The following is a 23,307-nucleotide window of genomic DNA, read 5'->3' as shown; positions in this document are numbered from 1 at the left end:
GCCCAAGGGGCTGAATTAACTGCATTAACAAGAGCAGCCTGGTGGGGACGTAATCAGTGGGTAATTATTTATACTGATTCTAAATACGCTTTTAGAGTGTGCCATGCAACAGGTATGCTATGGAAGAATGAGAGTTTCTTACCTCAGTGGGAAAGAATATTTCTAATGGAACTGAAATCCGAATGCTGTTGGAAGCTGTCGTGGTTTAACCCCAGCCAGCAACTAAGCACCACGCAGCTGCTCACTCACTCCCTCCCCACCCAGTGGGATGGGGGAGAAAATCGGGAAAAGAAGTAAAACTCGTGGGTTGAGATAAGAACGGTTTAATAGAACAGAAAAGAAGAAACTAATAATGATAATGATAACACTAATAAAATGACAACAGCAATAATAAAAGGATTGGAATGTACAAATGATGTGCAGTGCAATTGCTCACCACCCGCCGATCGACACCCAGCTAGTCCCCAAGCGCAATTCCCCGCCCCCACTCCCCAGTTCCTAAACTAGACGTGATGTCCCATGGTATGGAATACACCGTTAGCCACTTTGGGTCAGCTGCCCTGGCTGTATCCTGTGCCAACTTCTTGTGCCCCTCCAGCTTTCTCGCTGGCTGGGCATGAGAAGCTGAAAAATCCTTGACTTGAGTCTAAACACTACTGAGCAACAACTGAAAACATCAGTGTTATCAACATTCTTCACATACTGAACTCAAAACATAGCACTGTACCAGCTACTAGGAAGACAGTTAACTCTATCCCAGCTGAAACCAGGACAAAGCTATTAAGCTTTCAAGGGAAATCACTGTAGTACACTGCCCAGCTCATACCAAAGGCTCCAGCGAAACTGAAAGAAATAATGAATTGGCAGATAAAGCAGCTAAAGCCGCTGCCTGCCAGCCTACACGAGTGTACCGCCATAACAACTCCCTCTGCTGATGATTGGCCAGATATCAATAACCCAGCCCAAATATATACAGAGGTTACTCAGGAAGAACAGGCTCATTGGGAAAGTTGGGAGGCTGTGAAAGATGAAACTGGAATTTGGACTGTTGGGGGAAAACCCATTTTACCGAGAAAATATTTAATGACTTTGGCTGGGTGGTTTCATGATAAGACACATGGAGGGACGACAGCAATTGTTAACCAGATTGAGAAAACGTGGGCAGCCCCTGGAATACATATGGCAGTAAAAAGGATTGTGAGTTCTTGTCCCACATGCTGGAAGTTTTCTGACGCAAGGAAAGCTGATACTGCGGGAGTGGTCAAAGCACTTCTGCAGGAAATCATTCCCAGATACGGAATACCTGAAACCATAGAATCTGATAGTGGTTCTCATTTTTCAGTGGGAATACTAAACAATATCTATAAAAGTTTAGGAATAAAGTGACAACTACATGTTCCATATCATCCACAGTCCTCAGGGCAGGTGGAAAGAATGAATAGGACTCAAAAATAAAATTGCTCGAACTTGTAGTCAGGTAGGTTTGAAATGGCCTGGAGTTTTAGGAATAGTGCTATGGGATATTAGAAATATCCCTCACCAACCTTTAGGGTTGTCACCAGCAGAAATAGTGTTTGGCAGGCATTTAGCTGTACCTGGGACCTTTGTCCCCGCTAGGACCAGCCTCTTAGATGGAGATGAATGGTTGACCCAGTACGTTTTGTATAAGCAACAAGAGTTTAAAGAGAAAAGGAAATATGCTCAATGGTATCAACCCACGCCACCTGAAGTACAGGTACATGATATACAACCTGGAGATAAAGTGTTAATTAAGGTATTTTCCTGAAAATCAAAATTGGAACCCAAATGGGAGGGGCCATACACTGCCTTATTGTGTTCTTATTTTGCTGTTAAAGTTTTAGGAAAAGAAAATTGGATACACCATTCTCATGTCAAACAAGTGGTGGATAACCAACCAGCTGACAGATGACAGATTCCTGAAAATCAACAAAGAATGAACTGGGATATTTCACTACTCCTGATACTGTCGACTCTGGTGACTGCTACAGCATGGCTAAGTATAAAATTAAAAAGGATGGATGATCCAGAGTGGTGGAAAGGTGATAAATTCGAAAAGAAAAAAACTACCTAGGTTATACAGGATCCGATTTCCCAATTCTTGAAAAACCTAAAGAAGGGACTCTCATTTTCTGTTGTGAATTGAATAGGGCATATGATCCAACTGTGACAGAGGTAATCAGAAAAAATAGATCTCATTGTCCCAATAATACCAGTTGCTGTTTAACACTTGATTCCAGGTGTTGTGTGGCAGTTAATGGTGTAGTTGGCAGAATACAAATTAATGTAACTTGTGAAAGAATTGACTTGATACCATATACAGTCCCTCTACCCACCATGATGAATCCAACTTCAACTCCGCTAATAAGAGAGGAGTTGATCCCGCAAATATCTGAAATTGGACCATATGCTATCAAATATGTAGGGCAACAACAAGTGTTATTTAATCCCTCATGGTCACTGAAACAGGTAGAATTGTTGATACAAGTTAATATTTCTACAATCAAACCGACCTGTTCACCATTCCTGAGTACATCCTATGCAGGATGGTTAGCATGGTTACATGACTGAACCTTTACCCCATCAAGGCGAACAAAAAGAGATGCAACTGGTATCATAGGGACAGGATTGGGAGTCTTAAATAGCATAAATGCTGAAATACTTGTAAACAAACTGAGCGCAAACACAAGTGACTTCAGCAAATCAGAATACCCATTGCGGTCCTCTCTATTAGCATTAGGGACTAACCAATGGCTTGTTTTTGATATACTACCTCAGTGGGAAAAAATTAATGAAAAAGACCACCAGTTGATTGTAGATGCACTCGGAACAGTCCAAGGCAATGTTTCACTAGCCATTAGCTGTATCCAAGCTCAACTATGGATGCAGTCTACAGTAGCAGCAATTATAAGAGAAGGTGAAGACGACATTTTACCCATGGAGATTCAAAAGGTAATTTGGAACAATGCAACTAAATTTGAAAGAGAATTCCAATCCCAGTGGTATTTAGTCAATTTTACTTATGACCCCATCAACAATAGGGCCACTGCTTTTGTCTTAACAATACGCAATGCTTCAGTGTACACCATATATCCAATCATTGTGTTAGGGTTAAATCACAAAGGAACTGTTCTCTATCCATTAGAATATAGAGTATTAGCAGAAACGCTTAATAAAAACAAAGGGAGGACTGTTAAGAAATACTAGTCATTTAGCTTAAATAAGTAAGTTTTAAATATAATGAATTGCTCAGAGTCAATCATTTAGCATTAGGCTGCAGGGGTTACAGCTAATGTTGTGTGATTTGGTGTACTGTTTGTGTAGCATTACTTACTTAGCATGAGTAGCTAGATTTGCTGAAGCCTTAGGCCACAAGCTGTGAACTTTCACCTAGATATGCTGAATTTTTACCTAGTTAAGCAAAAGAAGGCCTCCAGAGCCAGCACAAACCAGAAGATAAGGAGACTACAACCGTCAGCAGAAGCTGCAACTCAACAAGATAAGAACAGTTAACAGCCTGCCTGGAGACAGAGAAGAAATCCAATAAGGTGTTAGAAGATCTCAGACCAGAAATCACCATTGGACCAAAAGGTGCGTGAAGGGCACGTGAGGGGCGGGTGCATAGATTGTAAGGATATAATTGCCCAGGGATTTCTTTGTTCGGGGTCCCTCTCCAGAGGCACCCAGCTCGAGCTGTTTGGGTTTTTTTTCCGGCTGTACCATCTGAATAAATTTATTTTTTTAAGATTCGATGCCTGAGACTCTGCTATGGGAAACCTAGGGTGAAGAAACTTCTTTAACATTTTGGCACTCCAGATGGGACCCTAGGCCACCACCTTCGGATCCTCTCATCTCCAAACATCCAACTGCCAGCATCGGGTGAGTTCACCTGGGACCTTTGGAGTGGGAGGCACCAAAGGGTGAGTGTTAAAATTCCCTGAGCAGACTTAGTGGAAGTAGAGAGGAAAGTTTCTTGCTGCAGTTTTTTGCAGTGCGTGGCCTGATCAGCGTAAAGCGCACAAAGCGAAAAGGGTTGGTGTGTGGCCTGATCTGCAGTCAGTGTCTGCAGAGCTGTTGATCGCTTACTTCATCAGGTTTCAGTCTCACCTCTAGCAGAAGCCAAAACCCCCTCCAACCGTGTGAAACTCACGCTCTAGTGCAGAACCTTACATGACTCTGAATGCTGTCACAACAACAGATGAGGTCTGCCTATTCCTGTACATTTTTTATGTTGTGCTCACTACAGAGGTTTGAGAAAGGAACACCACTGTTATTCCTCTAACACTTCCATTCTGCTGAATAAAATAATCTGTAACCATTAGAAAAGCAGCAAAAAAAAAAAAAAAAAATCTCAGCTAGGACAAGTAATTCCAGTCTGGGAAGAATTGAGTGGGGAGGGGATTGGGAGAGCTGTGCAGCCCCACCCAGGGCTACAAATATGTACAGCAAAAATGCTGTGGCTGTAGAGAGAGGGCCTATGCTCCCCCTCTTTTCCTTTCCCTTTCTCCCAGAAATCCAAGCTGTTCCACTAAATAAAGGACTCCCCTCAATCTCTTAGATGGCTGATTTGAAGGCAAGAAAATTATCTCATTATTCACAGCTCTATCAATATGAATGTTTGCTATGATGATAAAGAACAAAACCAAACACCTTAACCTAAAATACAGTGCACCTTTGTTTCAAAAACAAGGATGTGAGGAGTGAACAGTACTCACTATAATTTCCCTAACACTCCAAATCCCTTCAGTTCACCTCTGCAGGTTGCATGGGCCTTGCATACAGTCACAGACCCAATTCTTCCTGATCTGCAAAGCTGACTGTGGTGGGTTGACCTTGGATGGCTGCCAGACCCCCACCCAGCCCCTCTCTCACACTCCCTCCTCAACAGGACAGGGGAAGGAAATAAGATGGATAAGCTCACGGGTTGAGATAAAGGCAGTTTAATGAGAAAAGCAAAGGCAAAAAGAGGCAGATGCTTCCTATCAGCAGGCAGATGTCCAGCCACTTCCTGGGAAGCAGGGCCTCAGTACATGTAGCAGTTGCTTCAGAAGACAAACGCCTTAACCATAAATGCCCCCCCTCTTCCTTCCCTCAGGTTTTATTGCTGAGCATGATGTCATATGGTATGGAATATCCCTTTGGTCAGTTTAGGTCAGCTGTCCTGGCTATATACCCTCCCAAACTCTTGCCCACCCCCAGCATACTGGCCTTTGGAGGGTGGTTTGGAGAGACAGCCTTGATGCTGTGCCAGCACTGCTCAGCAGTAGCCAAAACACTGCCATGTTATCAACATGGTTCTAGCCACAAATGCAAAGCACAGCACTATACAGGCTACTATGAGAGCAGTTAACTCCATCCCAGCCAGATCCAGTACAATCTCCACCCCTTATTCTATACCATTTGTGTTATGCTCAGGTCAGTACACTGACTCAGTTATATGACACAGAAGGAAATGAAAACTTTTAAGTTCACATGGAAGCTTTCAGTCACAGACATCATGAGCCAGTACATTTTGATGCCTTAATTCCCATTCTTAAGAGTCTCCCAAAGGGAATATAAATAACAGCTATGTGACAGCTATTTATAGTCAACCATGAAATATAAAAACTATCCCAGGAGTGTTTCCAACTTGGAAGAGTTGGAAAGAAATTCAAGAACTCCAGTGTTTCTTGATACTGTGAAGTTTGACACAACACACAAGCTCACTTTACATTTACAGATCACAAAAAAAGGAGTCATTTACAAGCAAGTGTGCCTTGGAATAACTCCTCAGACACAGCATCAGAGATGAAAGACCAGGCTAAAGACTTGAGGAATTAATAGCCCAGAAGCCAGGATGACAACTGTCAATGGAAAGCATTGCAAAGCTTGAGAGAGAAGAATGGGAGCAGAGGAGTGGGGGGAAAAATGACTGATGGCATCCAGAAGATGTGATATCAAGGAAGAAGATGATGGACTAAATAAGCTGAGATTTAGCCACACAATGGGCCCTTAAAGCCCTAGTGAAATTCTCATAAGTAATGTAGTAATTTTAATGGTTTAGGCTTCTAATATGGTATTCCCTGACAGGCAGACTACTTTGTCTCAAAATGACCAGCATTTGGTAGTTTTAGCTAGATGAGTAAGAGTTTGCACGTTAAGGCAGCCTCTTAGGCCAGCCACAGCATAGCCTGCTTCCTGTGCAATTTCTTTCCTCATCTCACAGCAAGACTGGCTCTTGGTCAAGGAAGAAGGAAACAGAAATAACAAAATGCCAATTTAGCCTGGTGCATTAACCCAGAACAGGGTGGAAACACCACTGCAAGCCATTCTGACCTGCGGGTTATTTTTTACAGATTTCTTGGCTCCCTGCTGTATGTTTTTAAACATGGTTGGAAGCCTTTCGGAATAAGCACTGCCTGTATAGAAGAAATTAAAACTCTATGTTTGCTCATATACACATGAAGGCCGTGATCACAGCTACAACCCAGGGCAACACTGGGAGGTGCGCACAACCATACAGAACACTTGTGTGATGGCACCATGCTAACTGGTCTCTTCTGGCTTTGCTCTGCTTGATGTCTGCACAACATTTGAGTCAAGCATTTCACTTGTACTGCTCTTTTACTATCTTATGGTTTCTGTCGCAGCTTCTTGAAGCAGGCATCAGTGGGAGGTGCAGAAGAGCTTTCTAGATCCCCCAGGGAGTGTGGGAGAAGTGCTATAAATCTTGCATGTGTGGAGGCATCTAATATATGGCTCTATATAAGGTACCTACACCCCAGAGCAATGGAAAAAGTTCAGGCATCCTGCCCCTTCCCCAGAAGCAACATTTCTTATAATCTACCTCAGGACAGCTCTTCAGCCTGCAGAAATGCCTAATTCTATTAGAGAGAGATCAGGTACCTAGGCTGGATAACAAGGTGCTACTGACTTCTGTGCTCTAGTCAGACATTCCCCTCCCCCTCATGTTTTTCCTCTTAGTACTGCTAAGGCTTGAAATGAGCAGAATAAACCCTTAAAATGAATTGGTATTATGTACTATTTCCTTTGTTGTCAGTATGCTACTTATGTTTTAAAACATGCCTTAGCTTGGATTTCAACCAAGTGATGGAGGAATGTCCACTGATGTATCAATACCTTAAAACCATATGCGATAGAATCTGAACAAGAGATAAAACTTTATTCAAAAGACATATCCAGGGCAGCTTACAGAAGTAACAAATGAAACAAATTCATTTAAAGGTTATTGGAATAGGTATCTGCAGAACTCCCATTCTTTGTCCTGTTTGCCACCAGGGACATAGTGGTAGACATAACAGCACAAGCTAACATCGGTTCTCCATAGATCTTTTCTGAAGTCTAAAGAACTTGCACTTCTGCATCAGATCCCATATGGATATAAAGCCATTGTGGATCCTTCTGATCTCTGTTCTCTTGCTCCAGTTGATCTTTTCTCCCTGTTCCTTCTCACACGCTCTCCCTCAAATGGAGAGTTTTAATTTCTCTGCGAGTTTAAACTCTGTATCTAAGCTGCTTTTTATGAGCTGAGGGAGGTAACTTTCCATTTTTTTCTGACTAGGGGGGTCAATTATTTAGCTTTTTTTTGGTCCTGCCCTGAGACATTCCAGACTTTCTACATTGTGGTCTTGTGCAGGGTTTCGGGGGGGGAGGAAGAAAAGAAAAAATAATATAAAGTCTGCATTAGTAGATTCATCAATAGTACAGGTATTATACCCAATATCCTGATTCATCATTTGTCTCTCACTACAAGACACTGGTTTAGATGTGGATGACAGGTTAGGAGCTGCAGTTCAGTGGCTTTAACAAAGATGACTTAATTTAGACAAGCAAGTGATAAAGAAGTTCTGGACTGTCTTATTTTTCCAGAGGGAAAATGAAAAAAGCAGTGTTTGAAAAAGATGAAGAAAAAATTGATAATCACACACTTAGGCTATTAAAAGCTTATAAAAGGACATGCACTAGGACTGGAACAAACTGAGCTTCTGTGGTGCAATTAATTTTAAGTTCACTCCATGGTGTATTAACTTTTAAGTGAGTTACCGGAATTGTTTGAGCACTAACTTTACAGAAGACTTTCAGAAATTGCTGCTGGTATGGATGGAAGTCTGGCCAAGATGAGCTGTTTGTTAGACTTGCTTTGTTTTTCTAGCTGACAGTAGTGAAGTTGGACACAGCCATGAGTCCAGAGTCTGGGATCTATGTTAGCTAATGCAGAACAGTTTATCATCAAATAATGCTAATGATACTGCTTCACACATTAACTAAGAAGTCAAATGGACTGTAGTTGCAGCTGCATGAATGGACAGCTAATTAGACACCCTTGACTGATATATGTACAAACAAGATACCATCAGGTACATGGTAAGACTGTGCTGCCTAGGATGCATAATAGCAACTATATTAAGTATCAAAACTGAAGAATGGTTCCAAGTTTTACTTATGGGATGCAGTGCCTGTACTCAATTCCCATTCTGTGTCTAGTCATGTGACATGGCATAGCTGTAGCCATTATCTACTGCTGCAGCGACTTTGATCTCTGCCTGCAGCACCTGCCCTAAAATCCAGAGGTACAGAACTACAGCAGGGCTGACCCCTTCCTATCAGGGATTTGAGGGAGCTGATGGGAAAGAGGGAGATGGAAAAGCACACAACTATGGAAAGCTGAAATAAGGAAATCTTTTGCCATCAGGCAAGAGCAAAGCTACTTAGGAAAACAGGACTGTTTGCATGAAGCCGGAGGGGGGAAGGGGAGAAGGAAAAAAAAAAAAAGAGAGAGTATTCCCACAGCTTCAACACACAGATTCAACTCTGCATGGTTCAAATAGGAGAATCTAGCATACCTTCTTGTCTTTGTCTTCCAAGATCCTTCTGAAGCTCTGTGGCTGCTGGAACTCGAACTTTCCAAAGAAATCTTGGTATCCTGAAAAGATCTAGTCCTGAACTACAATCCTTGGCTTAGACACAACCACAATAAGCATTTTTTTCTTTTCTTCTTCCCGTGAACCCACTCAGCCACCACTCCTGTGTTTCTCAGTGTCTCACAAAGTATCACAGGTTCTGTAGATGGATGAGTGCAAAGAACATGGTCCAGCTTATTGCAGGAAAAAAGATGGACAGGCTTTCTTCCTTGCCCCAGAATAGGTGTTATCTCAGGTCTCTCTTACTTTTGTCTTCCAGTGTCCTTGTTTCCCCCACACACTCTGAATGAGCAGTTTCCTGTGGGACATGTGGACACTCATTCAAAACCCAAGATATTCTGATGAAGAGGAATCTCACAGGCACCTGTACACCCACTTCTGAGCAGTGGACTGGAGGCATTTCAAGCAGCCTTTTTCCTCTTCTGAGAGAGTCCAAAATTGGATCATTAAAACGTGGCAACCAAAGCTACAGATGCTGGTGAGAAACAGCACAGAGCAAGATCAGCAGTGAGGATGGTATGTACTATTTGTATAAAACAAGGACTTCTAGAACACTTAAACTCAACCAGCTAGTCTTGCAACAGATTTAACAGACCCCTAATCAATGTCAGGTGATTACAGGATAGGCAACAGATGGATAATTTGCATCAATAAGTTTATTCCACCAGCACTCAGGACTTAACACCACAGAATGATTAAGGTGTTAAAAATGCCATCTTCAGCAAGTAGACTGCTCTGACATCCTCAAAACCACCACTCAACAGCTGCTTAAATGTGCAGGTGTTTGAGTTTCTTTCAAAAAAACCAAAACAAAAACAACCAAAACCACCAAAAAAACCCAAACCCAGATGCAAAACTACCCACTAAAACCCAGCTCTACTGAGCTGTTGGGAGTCCTAGCTCATGCCTGAATCTGTGAGACTCAATCTTGCTGTTACCCCCATCTGATACAGTGTCAGATGTAAGGAACATCCTTGTGGCTTCTCTACTGGATTACATCCCTCCCCGCATGCCTTAGAAAAGGCTTTATTTGGGGGATTGTGCTCCCTAATGTCTATCAGTCAGGGAAGCTACCTGGGGATGAAAGACCTCACCTGAGAGTTAAATTCACACTTTTCATAGCTGAGAGGAATATCCTCAGCAATAGACTTTCAGGTACTCTGGGGCAAGTCTCTACCTCTTCTCCTTTTCCATCTTTTCTCCATTTGAACTTCCTCCATTTTGCAGTAATATTTAAATATTAACTGAGCAATGGAGAGAGACCAACTCATAGCATGGTGCTTAGGGCACTTACCTGGTATTGAGAAGCACTGGGTTTAGGTTCCTGTTCCATCTAAATAATTAAATGCTTGTTAAAGAGGAACAGCTTCAACAGGGTAAGGAGCAGAAACTTTCTCCGATCAGAGGGGTCTCTTTCCAAACTCCACAGAGCAGGGACTTGAAAACCGGTCTTTCAGCTACTGATGGCATTTTCTAATTGCTGAGCTACTGGGTATAATAGTGTTATGGAACTTGTCCCCTCCCTCCTCTCTAGCACAAAGAGGAATGACTTGGCATAGGCACTTTGCTTCAGAAGAAGGTTCATGGCTAGGCATCCTGAGCAAAGATAGGACCATCTTTCTCTCCAGCCTGGAGTCAGGCACTGAACTACTGACATGCTAACACAGACAGCCCTATGCACAGCTGGGGCTCCCTCTTTGAGGTGCTTGTCTCTCCTTTTGCATTTGGGTTGCAAAGGAAGACCTTTCTTTGGATTCTACTTGGTGACCTGGCTCTGCAGAGATCAATGTTGCAAGCATCTGTGGGGCTAGCTGAAAGTAACCACAGACAACATGCCTGTAGGGCCTACCACAACCAGGTGGACAATGGCTAAGCTCAGCTTGCTTAGAGCAAGCATTGTCCTCACTGCAGTGTACTCTTCTGTTCTCTGAAGATGTGTGTGAAGGAGGTTAAGTGGTGATCTTATCAAGTTGCTCATGTACAAACAAGCTTAACACTTGTGGCCAGAAACACACATGATGAAACTGAGGTACATTACCGGTCTCAATTTTATGTGTATTCAGAAAGATAATATAATTTTTATTATTTTAATATTAATTCATTAGGCAATATTTCAACAGACTCTTCCTTCAAGTTTAAGGTATTTATAGAGTGGTCTCAGGCTATTCACAGTCACCATAGCTTACATCTAGATGATAAACTACAATACCACAAATAAACATTTGAAGTGTGCTTTACCATCACTATCCCAGAGTTTGGCCTTTTAATCTTAACTTGGCTTTTGCCTGCTCTTCTGGCTGCAGGTTTGGGAGTTCTGTGAGGCAATGAATGACAGCGTGGTACAGAACAGCACTGCAATTAATGAAGGGGAACGATCGTTCCCACATGGATCCTAACACCTAGGAGTGCAAGAGACTGTCCTGGTTTCAGCTGGGATAGAGTTAACTGTCTTCCTAGTAGCTGGTACAGTGCTGTGTTTTGAGTTCAGTATGCGAAGAATGTTGATAACACTGATGTTTTCAGTTGTTGCTCAGTAGTGTTTAGACTAATGTCAAGGATTTTTCAGCTTCTCATGCCCAGCCAGTGAGAAAGCTGGAGGAGCACAAGAAGTTGGCACAGGACACAGCCAGGGCACCTGACCCAAACTGGCCAACGGTGTATTCCATACCATGTGACGTCCCATCTAGTATAGGAACGGGGAAGTGGGGGCAGGGATTTCGCCGCTCGGGGACTGGCGGGGTGTCGGTCAGCGGGTGGTGAGCAATTGCACTGCGCATCATTTGTACATTCCAATCCTTTCATTATTTCTGTTGTCATTTTATTAGTGTTATCATTATCATTATTAGTTTCTTCTTTTTCTGTTCTATTAAACCGTTCTTATCTCAACCCACGGGTTTTGCTTCTTTTCCTGATTTTCTCCCCCATCCCACTGGGTGGGGGGGAGTGAGTGAGCGGCTGCGTGGTGTTTAGTTGCTGGCTGGGGTTAAACCACGACAGAGACACAAACTTAAAAAAAGCACAGGTGATGCCTACCACATGGTCTTCAATATCGTAACACAACAGCATGCAGGAACTCAGTAGAGCTGCATTTTCAATACATTCATCCAGCAACAGGAGTCACATCCTTATGGGCAATGCCTGCTCACTGCTTCTCTCCTACATGTGTACTTCCTTACATGGATTGAATTAACATAATCCATGCAAGCTTTTCTGGGGTGTTTCCCCCACTGTGAAACATATGCTCACTTAACTTTATTTTTTAAAACAGGAAAAAAAACACAACTGAGTCAGGCAACACTGGACTTAATCTTTATGATTTTTGCCTACCTTGCTCAGCTAGCAAGGCTTCCAGTCAATATTATCATATTTCTCCAATACCTGGAAATATGCCTATTAGAACCCTAACAATTTGCATGTTTTTATAAATCCTTGAGAACAGGGGTTGCAGGCAAAGGTCTGGGTTTAGCAAAAATGTCCTGCTAGCTCCACTTTCTGCTCTTCAGTCTTATTGTAAAGGAACTGGCAATGTGTCATTGCATTGCATAAATTTCAGATTATGCTCACATAAAATACTCAAAAAAGCTCAAGCAGAGGACTGCCAACATATCTGTATGTGTACAGTCTGTCAATCTAGTGATAATCTAGAATACAAATAACAAAGCAGTACAGTCATAGAATCATAGAATCATTTAGGTTGGAAAAGTCCAACCGTTAACTTAACACTGCCAAGTCCACCACTAAACCATGTCCCTAAGCACCACATCTACACATCTTTTAAATACCTCCAGGGATGGTGACTCAATCACTTCCCTGGGTGGCCTGTTCCAATGCTTGACAACCCTTTTGATGAAGACATTTTTCCTAATATCCAATCTAAACCTCCCCTGGTGCAACTTGAGGCCATTTCCTCTTGTCCTATCGCTTGTTACTTGGGAGAAGAGACAGACACCCACCTCGCTACAACCTCCTTTCAGGTAGTTGTAGAGAGCGATAAGGTCTCCCCTGAGCCTCCTTTTCTCCAGACTAAACAACCAAACTAAACTGATATGGTGCCTGGATCAATGCCATGATATCTATATTGCAGCACTAATCAGTTGCTGTTTGTGTCTTTCCCTTCTACCAGAAATGCTCCTCAGATTCACCTTGTAGAATGGCCATCGATGGATCCATGCTTCTGCCCACAACCTACTACTGACGATCAATTGGAGCAAAATGTCAGAAGAGTTGAAGGGTGTATCAACTGCCTAATGTTACAAACTGATTTACAAGATGGCAGTTGACTATAAAACCTAGTTAGAGGGAAAACTTTTCATACAACAGGATTTTTTGTGCATCTAACCTTAATTAAGAGTACCTGATGTAGACATGAACATCCCACCAAATTGTAGCACTAAATTTTGGGAAGTGTTTGGAATTTACACACACATATCCCCCCCCCCAGATGAGTTAACTTCTAAAGGTCCTGTAAGAGGCATCTCACAAACTAACATCATGGTACCTTCTCTATCCCTCTTTTCTAATCAGGAGGATCTGCTATGAGCTGCCATATGCCCTTTAACTGGCTTGCATTCACACCATCATAGCAAGTGTACATTCTTTAATTTAGTTTCTCCTGCCATTCCTTTCCTTTCTTTTGGTATCTTGTCCTTAGTTCAATGCTCCCTGCCCAGGCCTTCTGGCTGAGATTGCTTATTTACTCTCATATGTCTGTCTTTATTTTCCCTGGAGATCCTCTGGTCTGCACATCCTCCTCTGTTAAGTTCCCCCCCCCCCATTTTTGAAGCTAATAGTAAACCTACATATTACTGGCCATATCAAACCTCTAAAACTACCTATTTAAAGAAGTCTTTGCATTTTCAAGCTAATCCTCTGCATATCCGCTCTTACTTCCAGGGCTCTGGTCTTGTGCACATCTTGCCTATGTCTGGGCCTTTTTCTATGCTCAGAAAGCCCTCAGGGGAAGTCTGCAAGACTTGCCCATGCCACCTCAATACTCAAGACTGTTGTGCAGAAAGACCACTCTTGTAATCCATCCTGCTACTACCAAACTTGATCAGAGTTTACCTGTCCTATTCTCATAATACTACCTAAGTATTATGAGACTAAGGTAAGGTCACTTCATATTTCATATCCTCCACCTGCCCTCCAGACGAATAGCTTTTGGCTTGTGAGCTTTGGGATAACACCATATTTTATCTTCTACTTAAAGCGCCACATACCTCAGAGATGCTATGGGAAATAGTTCACACAATCTTACCTGTAATAGTGTTCCTGTCCAAGACATCAGAATTTAAATAATAAATTCCAAGTTACTTTTGGATAGTAGTGATAAGACAGGAAAGGTAGTAGTTTAGTTTCAGTGATAGGCTTGTCCTTGTATCACAGGCTTTTGCAAGTTAATAAATTTTGAATTTAGGTATACATCCAAGATAGAATGAAGAAGTACCTGACTATATCACAGAAACACTGGGGGTCTGGCAAGAAATGAAAGGCCTACCCTCTGGAAGAGTGTTCAGACTTCCTTAGCTTCCTCCTGCAAATCCTATTCTAAGTCATACTGAGTTCAGTAGGAATGGTGGCAGAACCAAGGGCTGCTTGTTTAAGTAGGATGTGCAGCACCATCCACTGACTTTTTTGTTAAGATCACCACAGAAGACAGTTTTAGATGGATGTGCTGGGTCTGGCTGGGATGGAGTTAATGTTCCTCATAGTAGCCCGTATAGTGCTGTGCTTTGCATTTGTGGCTAGAACCATGTTGATAACATACCAATGTTTTGGCTACTGCTGAACAGTGCTTGCACAGCATCAAGGCTTTCTCTCCAAATCCCCCACCTGGCTCAAAGGCCAGTAGGCTGGGAGTGGGCAAGAGGCTGAGAGTGGACATAGCCAGGACAGCTGACCTAAACTGACCAAAGGGATATTCCATACCATATGATGTCATGCTCAGCAATAAAATCTCAGGGAAAGGAGGAGGAAGCAGGGACATTCATGGCTATGGCATTTGTCTTCCCAAGCAACCATTACACGTGCTGAGGCCCTCCTTTCCAGGAAATGGCTAAACACCTGCCTGCTGATGGGAAGTAGTGAATGAATTCCTTATTTTGCTTTGCTTGAGCACACAGCTTTTGCTTTCCCTATTAAACTGCCCGTGGCAAGGTTGGAACTAGATGATCTTTAAGGTCCCTTCCAACCCAAACCATTCTATGATTCTATGATTATCTCGATCCACAGGTTGTCTTGCCTTCCTTCTATTTTCTCCCCATCCTGCAGGAGAGGGGAATGAGAGGGACAGGATAGCTGTTTGGCTGGGGTCAACCCACCAGAGTCTTCTGGAAATTTAGCTAGACTCAAAGGCTCAAGCAAACAGTTATTATACAGATAGCTTTGGTCTCTGAAATACATAGTGCCTTTGAACCAACAGGTTTAGAGAATTACTAGTAAGATACAGACGTTTAACCTCTGAACATCAAGTCTTTGGTCTTCTAACTTTATTTGCTCTTTCATGTCTCATTTCTGTTAGCTGACCAAATATGGTCCAGTGAATTTTTAGATTCTCAACATTACACAGCACAAATCAGTATTCAGAGCTTTCCACCTTGCTTAGTTAGCATCCATGAGTAAAAAGTCATGTTGGTACAAGCAAGATCATAGGTGTGAACCAAAGTCCTAAAGTCATTGTCCAAGATTGAGAGACTGAGGTTAAATATTAAAATTTTAAGACCAGGAAGTTTTTAATTGATAGCTGTGTACCTACTTCAGCTAAAGGATACAAAGCAGCAAGAAACCAAATCGATGGCCTGATTAAGAAGTGGAAAGTAGATGGAAGGGATTCAAAAAATCTGAGATGAGATAAATGATTTTTTTTTTTTTTAAATGGTACTGAGGAGGGAACATTAACACTCTGCAATATGTAGTTATGAATAACTCCGGAGGCTCAATCAAATCCCACTGTTGCTATGGAATTGTTCTGCCATTTATAAAAAGTAATTAGCATTAGCAGCTGTATTGGCTTTGTGTGGCAAGGTTTTGGTAGCGGGGGGGGTTACAGGGGTGGCTTCTGTAAGAAGCTGCTGGAAGCTTCCCCTGTGTTCAAGAGCGCCAATACCAGCCGGCTCTAAGACGGACCTGCCGCCGGCCAAGGCCGAGCCAATCAGCGATAGTGGTAACGCCTCTGTGATAACATTTTTAAGAAGGGAAAAAAAGTTGGGACAGACGAAAACGGCAGCCGGAGAGAGGAGTGAGAATATGTAAGAGAAACAACCCTGCAGACACCAAGGAAAGTGAAGAAGGAGGGGGAGGAGATGCTCCAGGTGCCGGAGCAGAGATTCCCCTGCAGCCTGTGGTGAAGACCATGGTGAGGCAGGCTGTCCCCCTGCAGTCCATGGAGGTCCACGGTGGAGCAGATATCCACCTGCAGCCCGTGGAGGACCCCACGCCGGAGCAGGTGGGCTCCTAAAGGAGGCTGTGACCCCGTGGGAACCCCGCGCTGGAGCAGGATCCTGGCAGGACCTGCGGATCTGTGGAGAGAGGAGCCCACGGAGCAGGTTTTCTGGCAGGACTTGTGACCCCGTGGGGGACCCATGCTGGAGCAGTCTGTGCCTGAAGGACTGCACACCGTGGAAAGGACCCATGCTGGAGCAGTTCGTGAAGAACTGCAGCCCGTGGGAAGGACCCACGTTGGAGAAGTTCGTGGAGGACTGTCTCCCGTGGGAAGGACCCCACGCTGGAGCAGGGGAAGAGTGTGATGAGTCCTCCCCCTGAGGAGGATGAAGCGGCAGAAAATAACATGTGATGATCTGACCGTAACCCCCATTCCCCGTCCCCCTGTGCCGCTGGGGGGGGTTGGTAGAGAATCCGGGAGTGAAGCTGTGCCCGGGAAGAAGGGAGGGGTGGAGGGAAGGTGTTCTGAGATTTGGTTTTATTTCTCATTACCCTACTCTGGCTTGATTTGTAATAAATTGAGTTAATTTTCCCCAAGTTGAGTCTGTTTTGCCCGTGACGGTAATTGGTGAGTGATCTCTCCTGTCCTTATCTCGACCCACAAGCTCTTTGTTATATTTTCTCTCCCCTGTCCAGCTGAGGAGGGGGAGTGATAGAATGGCTTTGGTGGGCACCTGGCATCCAGCCAGGGTCAACCCACCACAGCAGCATCATTTAGTATTTCAGTTGGTTACTATTAACTGTTCACATTAGAAAGCTCTCAGTTTATTTACTGCTGCATTTTTGTAATGTTTTTAATCACACAGAACTACAGCGAAGGTACATTAGTGTGTCCAAGTTAAGCATTTAGTACTTGGAGTTATGTGCTACCCACAAGTGAGTGGCCTTTGTAAGCCTCACACTACTTCAGAAGATACTTAGAACTATATTGCATACAGCAAGCAGTGTGGGTTGTACAGTATATTAATTTTCATGTTAACACCCAAAATGCTATCCCAGTTGATGTCTGTTTTGGTCCCCATATCAGGGTGGGTATCTGAGCACTAAGTGGAAGTGATACTGATATATTTCCTTTGTCACTTGTGAGCCAAAGTTTTGCAAGGCATCAGTTACCTTCAGCCTCCAAAAGAGGATTTGAGCTGAAATCTTTGAGTTGATAACACAATAATCCCTAGGGTAGGTACTGAGGTTATTTAAGGGTCATCACTGACCATCTTCTTTCCTTGCTCATGGAGACAGTCTTGACTCCACCTAAACGCAGAGTCCACCACTGAACCACATCCACTAACCCTCCTTCTCCTGACCTCTTGAGCCAAGCACATAACAGATCTCCTAGTAGGGCATAGGTAGATAACCAATTCCAGGTCTCTCCCTTTGCAATACAAATATAGCTATATGAACAGGCAAGTCAGAGCAATAGAAGTTTAGCCAGTGTTCAGATTTGACCATGCCCTACTCAGACTGCACTAAATACTAAAGCAATAACTTGCAACATGTTCCCTCAGTGATGAATTCATTTTTTACTTCACCACTTACTATCACTGTCAATATACAAAATCCAGAAAAGAAGTCATTTACAAAACAGATATGAAGCACATAGCAGTGTGTTTCCTTTGATCCATGCCTTTCCTTACTCATACACAGCCCTTTAATCTAGAGAAATTTTTAAAAGTCTACAATTACTATGCTCTTAATTGTTAGGCAGAACCAGAGGAAATAAGAGTTGCTGCAGCAGATTTTTTTTAATCACTAAGTTTCCATTTTGCCACACCCTCTAAACTGCTTGGGAGAGTAGATGGGTATTAAAGGACACAGTCTTATGAATTAAGCCCTTGTGAAAAATGCCATCTCAACTGAGATGGGTTATGATAACAGGAACAGCTGAGCAGAGAAGAAGCTAATCCCATATGGACAGTGGCTAAATCCTCTAGGGAGTACAAATTAACCTGCTGGTATCATTTGCAAAGTAACCTAAATCCCTGAAGAAAGTCTCTTCCATGGGGAGTCTGTGAGGCTGACACAGGTTTTTAAGTCACGTACTTTTGGAATTTTCCCCTTAAGTTCATTTGGTCCCTCTCCTGCTTGAGGGGGTCTGCCAACAAAAGCCAAAAGGTATAATTTATCACTGTGCAAGGGAGACGTGGCCTCCCCTTTGCAAGGAGCTATGCCAAGATTTAGCAGTTCAGTTCACATAGCCCAGACTTGAGACAGAGTATGATGCCAACATACAACACAACTTCAGTACTCAAGCCATTACTAGGATCCTGAAACATCCAGTTTCCCTGGCATGAAGCAAAGCTTAAAGATACTAAGGGCTATCAAAACACAGACTGCAAAAATGATTAATTAAACCTGGCTTCAAAAAGGTAAAACCAGTAGTTGAGCATTACCAAATACACATCCTTTCAAAGAACAGCAGGTGAGCTTTTTTTTTTTTTACCCAAGGCTACTGATTTATTTTTAGAAAATGGGCCAAAAATCTTTACTACTGCAAGTGAGCAAAATGCCATTAGTGTCTCTGAAACTTGCTCATTTACATGAGCAGAAAGTTTGCCTCTGTTCTTTCAGAACTCAATACTCTGAAAAGTAGCAAGGATTTCCTTACATTCAAAACATGCTCAGCATCTTCATATAAAGCTGCTCTGCCACAGCCAATACTATAGTAAACATCTGCATTGGGTTTACATGGCAAGGTTTTGGATGCGGGGGGGGGGACTGCAGGGGTGGCCTGTATAAGAGATCAGGGGCTGCCCCTGTGCCAGACAGAGGTGGTTTCAGCCAGCTCCAAAATGGACCCACCACTGGCCAAATCTAAGCTAATCAGTGATGTTGGTAGCACCTCTGTGATAACATATTTAAGAAAGGGTTAAAAAAAATGCTGTGCAGCAGCTGTGAGAGAGAGGAGTGAGAACATGTAAGAGAAATGACCCTGCAGACACCGAGGTCAGTGAAGAAGGAGGGGAAGGAGGTGCTCCAGGCAGAAGAGCAGAGATTCCCCTGCAGCCTGTGGAAAAGACCATAGTGAAGCAGGTTGTCCCCCTGCAGCCCATGGAGAGGGCCATGCTGGAGTAGGTGGATATGCCCTGAAGGAAGCTGCAGCCTGTGGAGAGCCCACGCTGGAGCAGTCTGTTCCTGATGGACTCTACCCCACAGAAAGGACCCATGCTGGAACAGTTCTTGAAGGACTGTATCCCACGGGAAGGACCCCACGCTAGAGCAGGGAAAGAGTGTAAGGAGGAAGGAGCAGCAGAGGCGAAGTGTTACAAACTGGCCGCAACCCCTATTCCCCATCCCCCCTGTGCCACTTGGGGTGGGGAGGAAGTAAAGTGAGGAACGAAGGAATGAAGGTGAATTTGGGAAGAAGTGAGTGGTAGTGTTTGAGGTTGGGTTTTATTTATTTATTTTTAAAGTTTTGGGGTTTGTTTCTTCACTGTCATACTCTATTTTTAATTGGCAATAAATTAAATTAATCTTCCCCAAGCAGAGTCTGTTTTGCCCACGACTGTAATTGGTAAGCAATCTCCTTGTCCTTATCTTGATCCATGAGCTTTTCCACCTTATTTCCCCCCCCGTCCTGTTGAGGAGAGGGAGTGAGAGAGCAGCTAGGTGGGGATCTGGCAGCCAGCCAAGGTTAACCTACCACAGCATCTATAATGAAGGTGACTGTCACATAACTAAGAAACTTATGTGCTGTAGTGCTGGATCAGAAAGTCCGATTCAAGAAGCTCATAAATAAAAGCAATACAGCAATTTTGGAACATCAGTCACTGACAGCTTCTCTTCAAACTGATCCGTTTACCTAAAGTGTATTCCACTTTCCAAAGGTTGCTACCTTTCTAAAAAACCAAGATTTTCCACAACACTTGCTCTTCTGCTCCCTGCCTTTTTCTTCCTTGGGCTTTCCTCCATTAACTGCCATCCCTTTCACACCAGGGCTATTGGAGGAGCTGAGCTGAGCTGAGCTCTCCCTTGAGGATTCAGGAAGCCCACGGGGGTACGGGAGGACCAGCCACGCCCGGCTGCCACAGCCCTGCCCAGGGCAGCCGGCCCCACTCTCACTCCCCACGGTGGCAGGTGGCCTGCTCACTGGCCGCTGGCCTGGCAGACACCGCACCCAACCAAGTCGCGCTGTTTTAGACAATCCCGAGGGCTCTCGGCCAGATTTACGGTGCCACCGACGTAGGGCTCACACGGGACCCCCCTCCACAGGCTCCCCATCTGAAGTGTGTGAGGGGAAATAAGTGATATTGCGGCAAACGATCCCCACAGGGTTCATCCGAGGACAAGCAGCTCCCTCGAGCCCCGCCCCCCCCCCCCCCGCGCGCCCGCGGCTTGCCTGTGTGCACTCGGTAGTGGGCTTTCAAGTGGGAGGACTTCCCGTAGATCTTGCCGCAGCCACTGTAGGGGCACTTGTACCGCTTCTCAGCGGCCAACTTCCCCTTGGGGGGCACGGCGTCACGCAGGTGGGGGGGCTGCCCCGGCGCCGAGTTGCGTGCCGGGCTCAACCCCCGCTCTGTGGTCACGTCACTGTCAGAGCCCACCTCCTCGTCCGGGCTCTCCACGTTGCTGCTGCAGACGGAGGGGATGGGCAGGGGCCGGTACTTGTTCAGCTCCAGGAGGCTCTTGGCAATGGTCACCAAGGTGCAGTAGTCCTTCCAAGCGTCACGGGGGTCGTACGGCTCCTTTCCCACCTGCTCCTCTCCTGGCACTTTCAGCCGTGCCGCCTCGGGCATAGCAGAGCGGTTGGAGATGGACACCAGGCACTGGGCAGCCACAAAGTCCATGTAGGCGACGGCCGACATGGTATGGGAGCAGCCCCGCTGCTGCCGTGCACAGAACCACTCCCACTGCCGGCTGCGCTTCGCCAAGTCCCCGGGCGGCGCAGGGCACCTCAATACACTCCCTTGGGGCCTGCCGCGCTGTCGCACCAGGTGCTGCAAGCCATGGTCCGCCAAACACTGGCGGGTCAGTCCAGTATTGGGCAGCGCGCCGCTGGGACGAGGCTCAGAGACACAGCTGCCGGAGCCGACCTCGAGTAGTTCACTGGGGGATATTTAATAAAAGAAAACATGAGGGGGGAAAAAAAATTTCAAATTGCTCCTAGGGCTCGTTTTTCACCCCCCCCAGCCCCCCAAGACAATATTCAGCAGACGGAGGGCAGTGCTGAGGAAAAGCGCTTCGCCGTCCGCACGGTCGGCCTGGGTCTGGCGACAGCGGCGGATGCAGAGGCGCGGCCGCTAGTAGAGAGGAAACTGCCGGCTGCCTCGCGCACTCCTGCTCAGGAACGGCCGCGCCGAATCCCATCACGTTAGGTTCGGAGCCCCCCCCATCGGCCAACGGGCAGCACAAGTCAACTCTGTTTACCTTCTTGCCTCTTTCGCTCAGATGAGCCTTTTTGCATGGAGGGTGTGTCCACCAGGCGGCAGACCCACCAATCCCTGTGCTCTCTCCCCAGACCGCGTGCTACTCTGGGTGCCTTGGCGCGCCCGTTTAAAAGGGCGATGATGCGAGAGGAGTGAGGGGGGGGGGGGGGGGGGGGGGGGGATCTACGTCTCCCTCGTCGCCTCGATTCGCACCACCAACTCCGCGCCCTCCTACGTGAGGGGTGCGCGGTCCTACCGGGGGGCTGCTGGGGCGGCCGGCGCCGCGCGGCATCGAGAGGGTTAAGTGTCTCGCTAGAAGCTCTACAGTCCCAGCAACCAGCCGGCTAATGAAAAGTGAGCCGGCTGATGTTATTGGCAGGGGTTGGCTAATCAGAGAGAGGTTCCGAAAGGTGTGCAACGCTTGTAAACCCGGTGGGCCAGGCGGCTCACTCAGGTGCTCCAAAACCTCCAGCCGACTCTTCTGTAAAACTAGCAGGCCTTCTCTCCACCCAATACAAGAAAGCACAAGTTTAGGGCAATGTAAAATTACTTAACGAATAACTTCTGTATAGAATCATAGAATCATAGAATCATTTCAGTTGGAAAAGACCTTCAAGATCATCGAGTCCAACCATTAACCATGCCCCCTAAACCATGCCCTGGAGTACCCTGTCCACTCGCTTTTTGAATACCTCCAGGGATGGTGAATCAACCACTTCCCTGGGCAGCCCATTCATATGTGTGTTTTTAGTTGACTTCCTGACTTTCTATCTGGAGGAACCTCATTGAGTCTCAGGAAAAAAGCAGCTATGCCACAGGCAGCTCTCTATCTCCTCGAGGAAACAGGGTCAGCACAAGTTTTCTGAATGAACCTGCTGCTGCACACATGTTCCCTCACAGAGAGCTGCAAGAGACTGCTCAGGTCACTGTGCAGTGGATATGAAGTAAAAACAGGTCCATGGTGCATGGTCCATTCCCTGGCACCCTTTGACATACCTAAATCTTATGTAAAGGATCAAAAGTCACACTTATAATCACTGGGAGAGAGGAGGACTTCAGTCTATTGCCAATATAGTAGGGTTGGGCAGAGTGGACTACTTTGTTACAGAGGAGGTAAAAAACTAAACAACCTCAATAGTCTCCACAAGTCTGTTGTGGGGAAAGTTTCTTCCTGAACAAATTGTTGGTAACTGGTTCAACCCAAAGTGCATGGGAAAAACTACAAATTGGGTATCTGAGGAATATTTTAATGCACTTCTGCACCCTATCTTTCATCCCTCTTCTAATCCTATGCTTCGCAGGAATAAAAGAAACTTCCCTCCCACCAATGCCATTTCACATATCTCCCTTTCAAAACCCCCAAGCCCAAGAAGTCAAGTTTTGCAACAATGCAGAAAAAAAGGTACTTCCTGGGCCCTGCAAACAATCAGAAAAAAAAAAAAGTAAGTAAAAAAAAAAAAAGAGTGTAGGACTTTAATATAGATTCAGTGCAAGAAACAGGAATCCGGTTTCCTTTCAAAGCCCCTTAAAGAAATTCAAACACTCAGTAACATGACTTATTTCAA

General features: G+C 44.9%; 1 protein-coding gene and 1 long non-coding RNA gene across 2 annotated transcripts; one reads left to right on the top strand and one right to left on the bottom strand.

Moving 5' to 3' along the window:
• Positions 1 to 3,779: 3,779 nt before the first annotated feature.
• On the top strand, positions 3,780 to 16,414 carry LOC128136090 (uncharacterized). The gene is made up of 3 exons (XR_008233253.1): positions 3,780 to 3,897; positions 9,199 to 9,455; positions 13,063 to 16,414. It is a non-coding gene; the product is annotated as an uncharacterized LOC128136090 (long non-coding RNA).
• A 4,151-nt stretch (positions 16,415 to 20,565) lies between these two features.
• Positions 20,566 to 21,181, bottom strand: LOC128136044 (Krueppel-like factor 9). The gene is made up of 2 exons (XM_052775136.1): positions 20,716 to 21,181; positions 20,566 to 20,597 (listed from the first exon to the last, which is right to left on the bottom strand). The coding sequence occupies exons 1-2, from the start codon at positions 21,179 to 21,181 to the stop codon at positions 20,566 to 20,568; spliced, it is 498 nt and encodes a 165-aa protein (XP_052631096.1).
• Between the last annotated feature and the right edge of the window lie 2,126 nt (positions 21,182 to 23,307).

The sequence above is a fragment of the Harpia harpyja genome, chromosome W (assembly GCF_026419915.1).
Source record: "Harpia harpyja isolate bHarHar1 chromosome W, bHarHar1 primary haplotype, whole genome shotgun sequence".
In the NCBI taxonomy this organism is placed as follows: domain Eukaryota; kingdom Metazoa; phylum Chordata; class Aves; order Accipitriformes; family Accipitridae; genus Harpia; species Harpia harpyja.
The sequence above is the reverse complement of the archived record's forward strand: the minus strand, read 5'-3'. Positions and strand labels throughout refer to the sequence as shown.

What these genes read in the sequence shown, in the direction of transcription:
- LOC128136044 (XM_052775136.1), bottom strand. Translation starts at nt 21,181, where the DNA reads ATGTCGGCCGTCGCCTACATGGACTTTGTGGCTGCCCAGTGCCTGGTG. An exon ending in CCACTACCGAGTGCACACAG is followed by an intron (nt 20,598 to 20,715) that starts GCAAGCCGCGGG and finishes CACACACTTCAG; the next exon opens with ATGGGGAGCCTGTGGAGGGG.